This window comes from Petromyzon marinus, chromosome 9, assembly GCF_048934315.1.
Source record: "Petromyzon marinus isolate PM22_M1 ecotype Great Lakes invasive population chromosome 9, UKy_Petmar_22M1.pri1.0, whole genome shotgun sequence".
NCBI lineage: Eukaryota > Metazoa > Chordata > Hyperoartia > Petromyzontiformes > Petromyzontidae > Petromyzon > Petromyzon marinus.
In genome coordinates, this window is record NC_133675.1 from 11,198,003 (window position 1) to 11,210,182 (window position 12,180).

The 12,180-nt window shown below is 47.5% G+C and overlaps 1 protein-coding gene across 1 annotated transcript; it reads left to right on the plus strand.

The window, feature by feature from the left end:
* Positions 1-2,354: 2,354 nt before the first annotated feature.
* Positions 2,355-11,537, plus strand: LOC116940541 (zona pellucida sperm-binding protein 4-like). Its single transcript, XM_032950497.2, has 14 exons — positions 2,355-2,464; positions 2,786-2,865; positions 3,572-3,658; positions 4,264-4,388; positions 4,606-4,726; positions 5,322-5,477; positions 5,582-5,757; positions 6,817-6,914; positions 7,046-7,173; positions 7,528-7,711; positions 8,493-8,640; positions 9,455-9,536; positions 10,043-10,156; positions 11,101-11,537. Exons 1-14 carry the CDS (start codon positions 2,415-2,417, stop codon positions 11,259-11,261), a joined length of 1,710 nt encoding a protein of 569 aa, XP_032806388.1. The 5' UTR covers positions 2,355-2,414; the 3' UTR covers positions 11,262-11,537.
* Positions 11,538-12,180: the final 643 nt, after the last annotated feature.

Here is a 12,180-nt window from a genome sequence, read left to right on the forward strand (position 1 = left end):
CAAGAGGTGCATCGCGAAGGCCCAAAAAGATCATCGCCGATTCCAGCTATTTGAGCCGTGGCATTTTCACCAGGAAACGGTCCAAGAGGAGGCCCGGGCGACATCAGGATTGCAGGCTGCCGCCAACCGCGACTCCGGGACAGCTTCTATCCCCAGGCTGAGCTGAGCAGAGCCCCGCGTAACATCTGTCCAAGCCTCACCAACCCCTAATTCCCCCCCCCCTTACCCCCATTCACACCCTCTCTCCCTCCACCGACTGCACTCGACATTAATCAGACAAGAACATTTTGCACAACAAGATCATTTATAAAGCTCACCCGCAGGGGGCCCTATTTCTGCTATGTACATGCCACTTTTATAATCTGCACAGCGATATTACTTAGCTTTTAATATTTTTAATATATTTCAAAATATTGTTGCTGCTGTTTACATTGTTGTTGTTTATTTGTACAAGCTGAGAGAGCGACACGGGAACAAAGAATCTCACTGCATGTACCTCATATGCATGGGTGTGTGATCAATAAAGCTGACTTACTTGACTTGTCTTTATGTATGAACGTGTTCCACGTGACGTAGACAGTGTATCCCCTAGCGCGTCACCTTAAATGCATTGCAGAGTGGAATTTAAACATAAAATATGGTCACCTTTACTCGCCTTGTTTGCCATTGCCGCTATTCATGAGCTCACGTGCAATGAATGATTGTATCCCACGTAATTTTAACATTACTCATCGAATATTGTACTTGCCAAACTCCCCTTTGGGACACATCTTGGGAAAACGTTACATACAGTATAAATATATACTGTATATAAGTATATACTGTATGTATAATTTATTTTGCACCATAACTAGCCAACCGTGCTAATCGGAGGTACAGGGGAAAGGACAACAAACTAAACACACAAAAAACAGTGAAAAAGAAACGAGTTTTTAATCTAGATTATTTAAAAGAGCACAGCTCCAGTGGCTTCCTAATATTGGAAGGAAGAGCGTTCCAGACGGCCGCAGAAGCGCATCTGAAAGCGCGCGACGCAGTTAGCGTCTTTGTTCGATGGCGAGCCGAACGCTGCTGCGAGGATGATGGGAGTTCGCGTGTTGGTTTATGCTCCTGCAGCAAGGCATATAGAATGAATGACGTATATTCAAATGTAATTATGTTGCATTCAGACCAACGGAGGGAACAAAACTGCGCAAACGACACAGAAACAAAAACAATACGGAGTCATTAAAAAATGAATCTAACGTTGAATCGGATCATGACTTTAAACCGTGAAAAAGGCTTCGAATCAATGGGGAGAGATGAAGAACAAATCGTTCAATGCCGAATAAATAATTTCCAATCAGGCGTAGGGACACGCAATAGATAATCAATGCTGCTCTCTAGCTTGATAAATAATAGAAAGAGATGCGCTGGGGCCTACGTAAAGCAGTAGCAGCAGAGCGAGCAGTGAGTGACGAACTCTCGATAACGCGCTGGAGAATAAAGAATAGATACGTTAAGCATCGAATTGGAAATGTTGTAGTGGGTTTACTCTCCAACACACAAGCGGTGTGCTGTACTAGCAACGAATTGGTATATTTTGTTTACGTGACAACCCTTACTAATTGGCTGCGTCGGGTGGTGGCGGGTTTTAACGACACATTTATATATTTACGCGATCTAACCCAAAAACCCTCTATTATGGATCGTTTGTAATGAGTGGGTCCCTCTTATTGGCCGTATGACTTAAGTTTTGGTACCTTAGGTGGTACCAGTTTCTGCTCTGGGTCATGAACTACCAACTTGGAGTTGCAGATTCGTGAGATTAGAGATAGAAAGATAAACAAAATATACAGGGCCTCGAGGAGCGGTGGAAGTGATTTGCGATCTGTGCCATTATGAACCCGGCCAGCTGAGTTCGATTTCACGGCTAACATCAATGGCGAGTGATATCCCAAGCTGCTCAGCCTCGCCTCATATACCCCTCGACTAACCCACTTTGGCCAACTTGATGAGTGAGGAATTCCCACACAACCCCTCTATGACCGGCGCAGTGTCGGGAGGCCTTCATCCAGCAGTGTATTTACAAATGACTGTTTCATGGTCAAATGCGCGTTTAATTTTGTATTACATCCTTGCATGCCGTTGTTTTATCATCGCTCATCCACACGCATCTCTTGAGAGGCTGAGCAAACACAACATTGCTCTCAATTGCTTCTAATTGTGGGATGGGAATTAGTCGCACGTGCTCGTGACGATAGTTTTCGCCTGATTGCATGAGTGTGTGTGGCGTGGCTCATTACGCCACGTGAAGCCACGCGCGTTCCCCACCACGGCTGGGCAGCGACAAGGCGCGGCGCCGAACCCGCCCAGTTTATTTAAGAGACGCAGAGGCGGGAGGCTCCTCTCGCTGGAGGAATGGTCGCGTGGCCATGGCACCTTTGTCTCGAGAATCCGCGGCGCTTCCGTTTTTAGTGTTCAGGTAAAGCGCGTATTCACGCCTTGCGACACCCGCACCCTGCCCGGTTATGACTTTAACGAAGGCAAAACATGCATCCATATGTAGCTCTTGCCACCATGCGTACTCCTCGACATCTGTGTAAAAAGAGCTTTATGGCTCATCGAATTTCTCCAGAATAATTAAAATAATGTTTCTGTATTTACGACCAGGGTTCTTTTACGTTTCGATGTCCTTCACGTGCTCCACGTTGGTGCCAAGGCGCTGCTGCCGACCTGTCGCTAGGACCCTATGCCGAACGCGACTCGCTGTGTCGTGCCGTCTGTGCTTGTCCTCCCGCCTTAGCGTCTTGCTGGCTCACTCGGCGCTGGCCCAGATTGATCGTGCGTGGAAGAACGCCATCGAGTCGCACGACACTCCGAGCAGTGCGTATACACCCCCCCCCCCCCCCCCCATGTGCCCGCTCTTTGTAAAAAATACCATCCGCGCAAACGGGGCCGGATGGCTCGTTGAAGGAGGGGATCGGGGTCTGGGTGCCCGAGACGGCATGGTGCCTTGGTGGACTCGGCCCGGTCACCATTGACCGCACAGAGAAGACACCCTACTCATTTTTGGATTTGACTCGATATAGTTAATTCCAATTTAGACGATAGTTTGTTACGTGTGGAGATTTATTCAGCGTTTCGTGAGCGAAATTGCCTCCCTAGTGTACGGGACTTAATATCTCCCCCCGAGTGATGCGATCTCTCCCCGCTGGACGTTTGACTCGTGACATAATACGGGTAACACAATTTAAAAGATTGTGCAAGGTAAACCAAAAACGCATCCCATTGCTTTCTAATGAACATTAAATATTTCCATGAGCTTGACTTTAAAAACGTATCTAGCCGCGGTTTCGAGCAACGGTAGTTTTCCTGACGAGCCAGTAAGCCGAAACGGCGCTGCTCATCTCGATGAAAGAAAAAAAACTATCTTAACTCTGCTCTTTCTTGGTCGTTAGGTGATACTCAAAGTTGAAATGAAACTTGTGCACGCCAAACAACTTGCGCATTGGCACTTCAAACGATGTCTACGCGCATGTCGCTGGGTCCCCCCCCCCCCCCGCATCCTTCCCCGGCCCTCCCCGTGCAGATCTCTACACACAATGCCAGCCGGCGACCGTGGGCTTCCTTGTGAAGGAGGACGCGCGCTCCACCGTCTACTACATTCGAATCCTCGGTAGGAGTCCTGCGTTGTTGCTCGTTTGGACGAAAATCCCTGCACAACTACTTGCCTGATGTGATTGTTGGTGGGTTTTCCAAGATGATAGCCGACTTTTTTTGCGCCACGTGCTGGTGGTGGTAGCTGCTATTTTTTCAGGCACCCAAATTCCCCGGCCAAGTGGAGGCAAACTCTGACATACACGCGGTCACAACCAGAATGATACGTCTTGGAGCTTGCGCTGCACACGTGTCAATCGGGTTAAGGGTCTCATTACAATTTTCGCCTTTAAAAAAAAAAAACTTGCCATGTATACATACAGAAAATCCAATAGGAAGCCGACATTTCGGTAAAGGGCCGTATTTACACCATTTGTGCCGCTTCGGGCCCTAGGCGGAGTGGGTGGGGCTGTGATAAACGCACTGCGCTCTGAACCTTGGAACCAGAATTTGGGTTCCATTCCGGGATAAACATCGAATGTGGAATTCATCAGTGCTGCGATTTGTATCGCAAAACGGAACTCTCCATGATTGATACGGAGTGGAGAGGCCTTCGTCCAGCAGCGAACTAGACAAACGGGGGTGAACATTGTTATCGTTTTATCGTTATTCGTGTTCCGCCAGATAAACAAAACACGGCCGAGTATGCCGAGACTCTGAAAGCAGAGGGCTGCGGATACGAGATCACCAGAGATGCCAACGGTCTGCATTTCGTAGCGCCAAACGGGGGATGCCGTGTCTACATCGACGTGAGTATCGTCGAGGTTGTGAGTGATCGATATGAGCACGTGAAAGTGGGGGGGGGGGGGGGGGGGTGGAGCGGGGGTCGTGGCTTTGGGGGGGGGGGGGGAGGGTAACGGAGCTGCTGCGTCTGTCGTGGCGGGCGCGCTAGTATTGCCGTAATGACGCGACACCCCCCCTCCCCCCCACTTCGCCCACCCCATCCGTGCCGATCTCTTCCTGCAGAATGACAGACGAGTCATGAATGTGGAGGTGGAGAAGGTGGTGCGTGGGCAAAAGCAACGCGCCTTGAGATTCACCATCGAGTGCCCCATTAGCTTGAGGTCGATTGGCGGTCAGAACCGAGGTAAGTGGTGTTTTTGCTTACCCGTTTTTGCCTTTTTTTGGTTGGCGAGGTTATTCCAGGCTTGTGGTTGGTCTCTTTCGGCAGTGGTTAATGTGTTCACACGAGCTCCATGCGAATTTTACTAGTTTGATCAAAAAAATACATTTACAATCAAAAGTCAAACAAAACTAAAACTTTTATATCATGCAGTGCATATTTTTTTATACAAAGTTATTTAAACCTTGTTCAATTCAAGAAACCAATTTATTCATCTGCTGTTCATCCATCATAGTTTCCAACTTTTGTCAATCCAATACTGAATAAAAAACGTGTAATTTATCCTGGATAAATCCGATGAGCTATGAAGCTCTTCAGATATCCAGTACTGTAAGGAGGCCTCCATGCCACCACTTGGTGAAAGGGGGGGGGGGGCTATTTGACATACGTCACTGCTTGTCAGTGGACTTAGAAATGCTGAACTCTTATTAGACCTTTGAGCAAAACGCCACTGGGACCTGTACTTGTCCGTGTATGCATGTTGAACTTTAATGCAGTAAGTAGCCAACGGTGCTAATCGGAGGATGGAGCGCACGCTTGACCGGACTGTCGTCTGCAGAACTTCCGTCGCAAGCGCCTCCGTCGCCGTCCTGTGACGCTGCCACTCGCCGCCTCCCGTGTGGATCTGGCCCTCAAAGTCCGAGCGATGCATCGTGCAGGGAGCGGCGCTGCTGCTACGATGCAGCCCAGCAGACGTGCTTCTACGGCAACCCAGGTGTGTGCGCTCCCCTGCCCTACCACACTCAAACTAATAATCCCAGGTCGAAATTTCCTCCCCAACCGGTAACGACGACGGACGCGTGTGGCCTCGTGGCTCAGTTTGTACCACAGACGGCCGCTTTGTCATCCCGGTGCCACGAGACATCACCTCGCCGGCCCTCAACCTGAGCACCGTGCACCTTGGCCTCGATCTGCCCGAGTGCCGTCCCGTGGTGGCGTCGGACGACTATGTCGTCTTTGACTTCCCGTTGGCCTCCTGTGGGACGAGCTCGCAGGTTCGTTGTGCGACTTGGCAACACTGCTGCCCTCCTGCAAAGTGCGTGGAGTTGGCTCAACTAATTTCTGTAGGACAAATGTTTTTTTAGTTTCTTCTTCCCTCGCACCTCGATTGGCTACATACGGTGTGAAAGAAGTTGGACAGTCTCAGGAGCCCCTTGCTTCTAATGGGGAAGGGAAAATAAGCTTGGCCCACAAATCTCATTGGTCAGGAAGTCTGCTTTGTCGAGGTAGATTGAACAGATGGAAAACTTAACCAAAGTTTGACGGTCGTTGGTGAGGGGGAGGGATGATGCATTGGAAGTGTTCTCGTGTAGCTAGGCATGGGTGGTTCATGGCTCCATGACATCACGCCTCCAAAGGTGCACGCATGATTTGGCATCGGTTGGCCTTTAAATAACAATCTTAGTCTTGCATTGACAACTGAGCTGGGTGACCGGTTGTTTAACACAACTTGAATCAAGTGGGGACTTGCAGGCATTTCCGGGTAACATCATTGTTTAAAACGTGTGTACCAATGATTCTGGAAACCATCAGTTTAAACCTCAAGTCTTGACGATTTAAGCTCCTTACAGGCTGGGCCACTCGCCTTCGCTAGCTTCAAGAGAACGTGTTTTTTTTTTAGTCGGTGACAGTTGTGTAAATAACTAATACATAGAGCTAGGCACATAATGTATTAAAATGACCATTTGAACTTGGTAATATTAAAGTGTTTTCTTCCCGGAATGACTGAATTGTGTACAAAACATAATTCAGTTTCTCTGGAAAATTGGTTTGTTTGTTTGACCACAAAACATCACAGCATTTGATCTCGTCTTGCAGCCTTTCCAACTCTGATGCGCTGCTATTAAGACCTACAAATGGCCATCTTATTCCTCGCATAATAATGCTCATCGTACAACCTATAATCATTTAAATTATGGAAAAATAACGACCGAAAAAAAATACAGATGAAGATCCTTCCCTAATAGACAATGGGTTCAAGAGTCTAGAAATACGTATGTTATTTTTTTACCTGATAGTAGCTTAATGTTGACACTTGTCCTGTACTGCTGCAGTGGGATGGCGAGGATCTCGTCTATGAAGTGAAGCTGATCGCTGACCGAGAGCTCTGCACCGATGGGGATGTTTCCATCACGAGATCTTCAACTTACGAGTAACCTCCCGAAAAGACGAGCGGCTGCACGGCCTACCAGTCCAATGTGCAATCCGATGTTTGTCCCGTCCGTTTAATCTGTGAAATGTTACCAAGAGTAAGTTGTGGCATCCCTCTCCTCCTCCTCACAGGCTGCTTCTGCAGTGCAGATTCCCAGGGATGAGCGATGTGGAGATGATCGGCGTGGAGGTCAACACTCTCCCTCAGTCACCGGCCACTGCCCAGGGACCCCTAGTCATAGAAATGCGAGTGGCCACTGGTACGAACGGTGCACTGACTGACAATGACCCACCGAGAATTGAGTTTTTAGGGTGCTCCTCTAGGTAGGATGGGGACCACTCTTGCATCATTTAGTTTGGAACTGCTGTATGGCTAACGCTATACCATTCCTCCTAATTGAAGTGTAATGACACAATTGTGTAATTCCACAATGATCTACGTATCCATTTTCAGTATTGCTTGGCGCGGACTATGACTAATAAACTGCGCATCAACTGTGCACATCACCCACGGTGGAATGTGTTGCTTCGCAAAACTAGAGGAAGGAGTCGCCAACCAGTCTGTTTTGTAACGCCTGTAATCCTTTTTAAAAGTGACCATGTCGCTCTCCCAGACGGAGATTACCTGGACTACTACTCGCAGTTCCCAGTCGTCAAGTTCTTGAGGGATCCCATCTTCCTGGAGGTTCGGCTCCTGGACCACCCGGACCCGAGCCTCGTGCTGGTGCTGCAGGACTGCTGGGCCACGCCGACACCGGACCCCCTCAACAGCGTCCAATGGAGAGTGCTGGACAACCAGTGAGGCAGAGCACCAATTACAAAGTTGTGCACGTGTGGTGAAATACAAGTGTTCTTTTACTAATTTGTTTTGAAAATTAATTGACGCGCAACCTTGATGTAAACGTGTATTTGTATGTGAAACTTGGATGTCAATTTGGAAGCGAGTGCTTTTTAACAATCGAGCTAATACTGAAGTGCAACGTGGAAAGGGAAGGCGGGTTATACGTTTTTCGGAGATAAAATCTGAAGGTGGTGCCATCACTTTGTGCTGCAGGATGGCAGGGAAACGACACTCGCAGAGAGCCGAACATAAAAATAGACGCAAGGGGTTGAGTGGTGTTGGGTAATTTGAGCCTTCAGAAGAGCATTGACAATAGAGGTGGAGGTAGTCAACATTAAGGGTAGCTTGGAAGTCTCGTGCTGAGATAATGGGTCGACTTTAGAGCCATGATGGAGTCTTCTTTGGTTCTTTTGGTAAGGTCACGTAGAATGAGAATAAAATAACACAAACTTCTCACGACGTTTCGGCCACAACACAAGCGGCCGTTTGTGGCCGAAACGTCGTGAGAATTGTATTGTGTTACTTTATTATTTTATTCTCTACGTGACCTTACCGAAAGAACCAAAGAAGATGAATCCTTGCAATCACGAAAGCTTTAAATCGAAATTTAAGCCATGATGGAGGTGAGAGAAGAGCCCACAGGCTGGGATAATTCTATTAATTTGCAATGGTATTTGTCAACTCTGAAGCATTACGGTACGGCTGGTTTTCCCTAATCCTGAAAAACAATCTCTGCAGCTGCCCTTTCACAGGTGACAACTACCTGACGGTGCTGCACCCCATGACGGAGTTCCCCAGCATGCCCCTTGCCACGCACTACAAGCGCTTCGAGGTGAAGACGTTCGTCTTCATGACGCCGGGCGGCACCGTCTTGCCCAACGGACAGGTGAAACTCGCCCGAAATCGAGGGTTAATTCCTCGCTGATATTGTCTGGATTGCCGACGTGGTGGTGTGCCAAAACAATAAACTATTTTTAAATTAATCGGTATGGTTCGGTGACCTGGCTGCGAAACGATGACTCGACGAAGTGGCTTATCGCGTGCACATGTATAGTGGACAAATACGCAGAATGCATGTTTCTAAATGTGGGAGGGGGGAAACCGCAGGACCTAGAGAAAAAAACCACGCTGCCACGGGAAGAACATGCAAACTCCAAACATACAGCCGTGAGGATGGGAGAGTGCACCCGTGATCCTCATGCGTACCAGGCGAGGAGTGGGTTAACATTTTGCTTGCCAAGCAAGATGAATCGCTGGAGTCTTAATCAGTGCACTGATCGAACACAAACTGTGGATGGTTGTTAAAGTGTGCCTCACTTGAATGCTACAGTAACATGCCCATTAATTACTTAGAGTTCTTATGAACCGCTTAAAATGTGTCGTCAGCCTGGAACGCATCCTCTGTAGAGTAATTGACGCGATTTTTTTTGGGGGGTGGGGGGTGTTTCGTGTGATCTTAACATGTCCAAAGACTACCTGTCCACTGAGCTGTAAATGTAATACATTTTAACGTGTGGAATGGCAGCACCAGGGATTTTGCACACTGCTACAAACGCAATGACCTGCGTTTTGGTAGCAGTATAGTCCAACCCCAATGACTTGACCGAAGTGGCCCTTCATCCAATAGGTTGATTGACAAAGTAATGTAAATAAGTGATCAGTATTTGTGTGTAAAGTAAACGCCAGATTTGTCTTCTCAGCTCTACTTCCACTGCAGCGCCTACGTGTGCCAAGGGGACGACATCTCCTGTGTGCCGCCCTGCCCCGTTTCGAGATTTAAGCGTAAGATCTTGGCGTTCCTCCCCCGGTTTCGCCTGCTCGGCGATGCTGGGGGGGGGGGGGGGGTGGGTTTAAGTGGTGCATATATCTCAAGCAAAATTGGATGCGTTACGCGTCCCAGGCTAACGCGCTGTGAAATTTGTTGCGTATATATGCAGAGCCCACCAAAGCTATGATCAATCGCAAGTACCATTTGTGGCATCATTGTAAGCACGTATTGATGCTCTTGAGCTTTTTTTAAATGGTTAAGTGGCTATATAAGAGTTCTGTTTTTGGGTTGTCTTTCTTTTAACCAGTTTTACCCCAAATGTAAACGCTTCCTCATGACATCTGTCTGTCACGAGAGTATTTAGAGCCTCCTTAGCAGTAAAACCCCTTGTGGGTTCATGGCCATAAAAAGTAGAAATTGCAGAACTACTTTAGAGGTTTCCTTCAGGGGTGGGTTTTTACTTTGAATGAACATTGCCTAAATGACGGATGGCTCCTCACCGTTGCGTTTTCTCCTCCAGGAGCGCCTGCTGATGCGGAATATCCGTCCCTCGTGACTATACAAGGACCTGTCATAATTTTGGTACCCGAGGAGAATGATGAGGGGGGATATCTATCGAGTTTCGTTATGGACGGTAAGCAAGTATAGTTGGTTGTTTATTCATATAATGCATTTGTATAACCACGTGAAGCATTAATTGTGGCAAAAACATTTATTGAAAATCCAAATGCAAGATTGCAAAAAATCCTTTGGTTTAGAAAATCCCAAAAAATTACGAAAAGTTTAGTATTGGTCCAAACTATAGACGTGTAAACAAACTTTATCTGTAAATGCAACGCCTTAACTAATGGTCCATAGCCCAGTATTCCTGAGAATATGCAATGCATATCTATCACCAGTCAGCTGGGCAACCTGGCCACCTATAACTTCTTGGTGTCCTTTCTATATCTTGCATTTGTGAAATGTTAAATGCGTTGGTGTGGTAGGGTGATTTGTCAACGGCATGGCCATTTTATGAAAACTAAAGCAACAGCTGAGAGCGTTTACAATAAGGAGCAATAGTGTGGGAAATGGCTGAATATATTATAATGGCAATTTTTTTAATGAGACTTTAATGTCCTGGTCTTGGAGTGGGATTGACCCATTTTAAAGCAGGCGTTTATTTATTATTTGGGTCTTTAGGTAAAGTCACGTAGGTTCAAAGAAAGTAAAAAAATAACTACGACGTTTCGATCGCAACAAGCGGTCGTCATCAGGAAAAGGAGGGTTATCTACTAAAGACGACTGTTCATAAAAGTTTGAAATGAGCGTAGCCCAAATGTCAGCAGCCAATGTTAATGACTTTACCGACGACCCAAATAATATGAATTCCTGCAGTCGCGAAAGCTTTAAGTCAAGATTTCAGGCGTCTACTCTTTACGCATTTAACCAATCTTGTATAGATACATTGGATACCCAGCTTCTATTGCAAAAGAAGAACCATGCTGTTTTGCGGGGAGGTCTGAAGGTGGTTTAAAAATGTTTGCCCTAACCGGCCACCTACCTGCTCTCTCTCAACGCGTCTGTCCCACTACACAGGTGATGAAGCGATCAAGGTGATGGTGCTGACGCTGTCCGGAGTGGGCCTGCTTGTGGCTCTTATCATCACCCTGGTCATCGCTGTCTTCTGCCGCCGGCAACTGCAGCAGCAGCGCGTCGATGACAAAGCCTCGCCCGTGTTCATTGCCCTCGGCTCTTAAGGACGCCGCAAGACAACCGCCGTTCACTAGTAATGCGACTCGCTCGCTTTTTGCACATTTGGTGGCGTTACGTTTTACTTCGGTTGAACAAGTCATTTGACGTTAGGTTGAAGACTTGAGATAATCAAGTTTTGTCAAAGGTTACAGATTTACTGGGACTGCTCGACTCCCCCCAGAAGGTCCGAGCAGCCATCCGGTGGAAGCGAGCGACGTCCGTTGAGTGTCGGTTACGCCGGTTGTGCAACGCCATCCTTGAAATAAAAATAGTGGCATCTGCTCAGGTGTGGAATGTTTTTTTTATGTCTGGCGTGATGTCACCGTATCCAACAATGGTAGTGCAAGGGGTGCACATTTTACAGGAGCTTTAGAAGTAAATTGCCGAGGCAATGTGGTGAACGGTGCACATTTGTCAGCTGGTGGATGCCAAAGTGACGGAGGCGTGCTTGGAATTTCTCAGATTCCAAAGTAGCGTTTGGAATGAAATCGCGCACCTCCCTCGATTAGCGCGGTTGGCTATGTACTGTGACAAGTTCCACATACCCAGCTGGTTATGCTCTTGGCCAATGCGGTGACTAACCCCCCCACCCCCCTCGGCATTTTGACGATACATTTTTATATTTCAAATTATATTGTGGTACATAAAATCATTTCGAACCAGTTTGCTAAACGTATCTATTGGGCTATGCAACTACCAAACGCAGCGAAGTCTGTACCTGGGACAGTTATTGCTGGTGGGCTGGGATCAAAACTACAGACACGAGTAGGTTGGACGTGATAACGGACTAAGATGCCCAACGTGTATGTTGTGCAATGCCGGGTGAGCATGGAGAGCCCAACGTTCGAGATGGAGGACCTGCAGAAGGATTGATTACGAAGCAGACGCCTGTAAATGAACATTCCTGAACAAAAAGGACGAAGC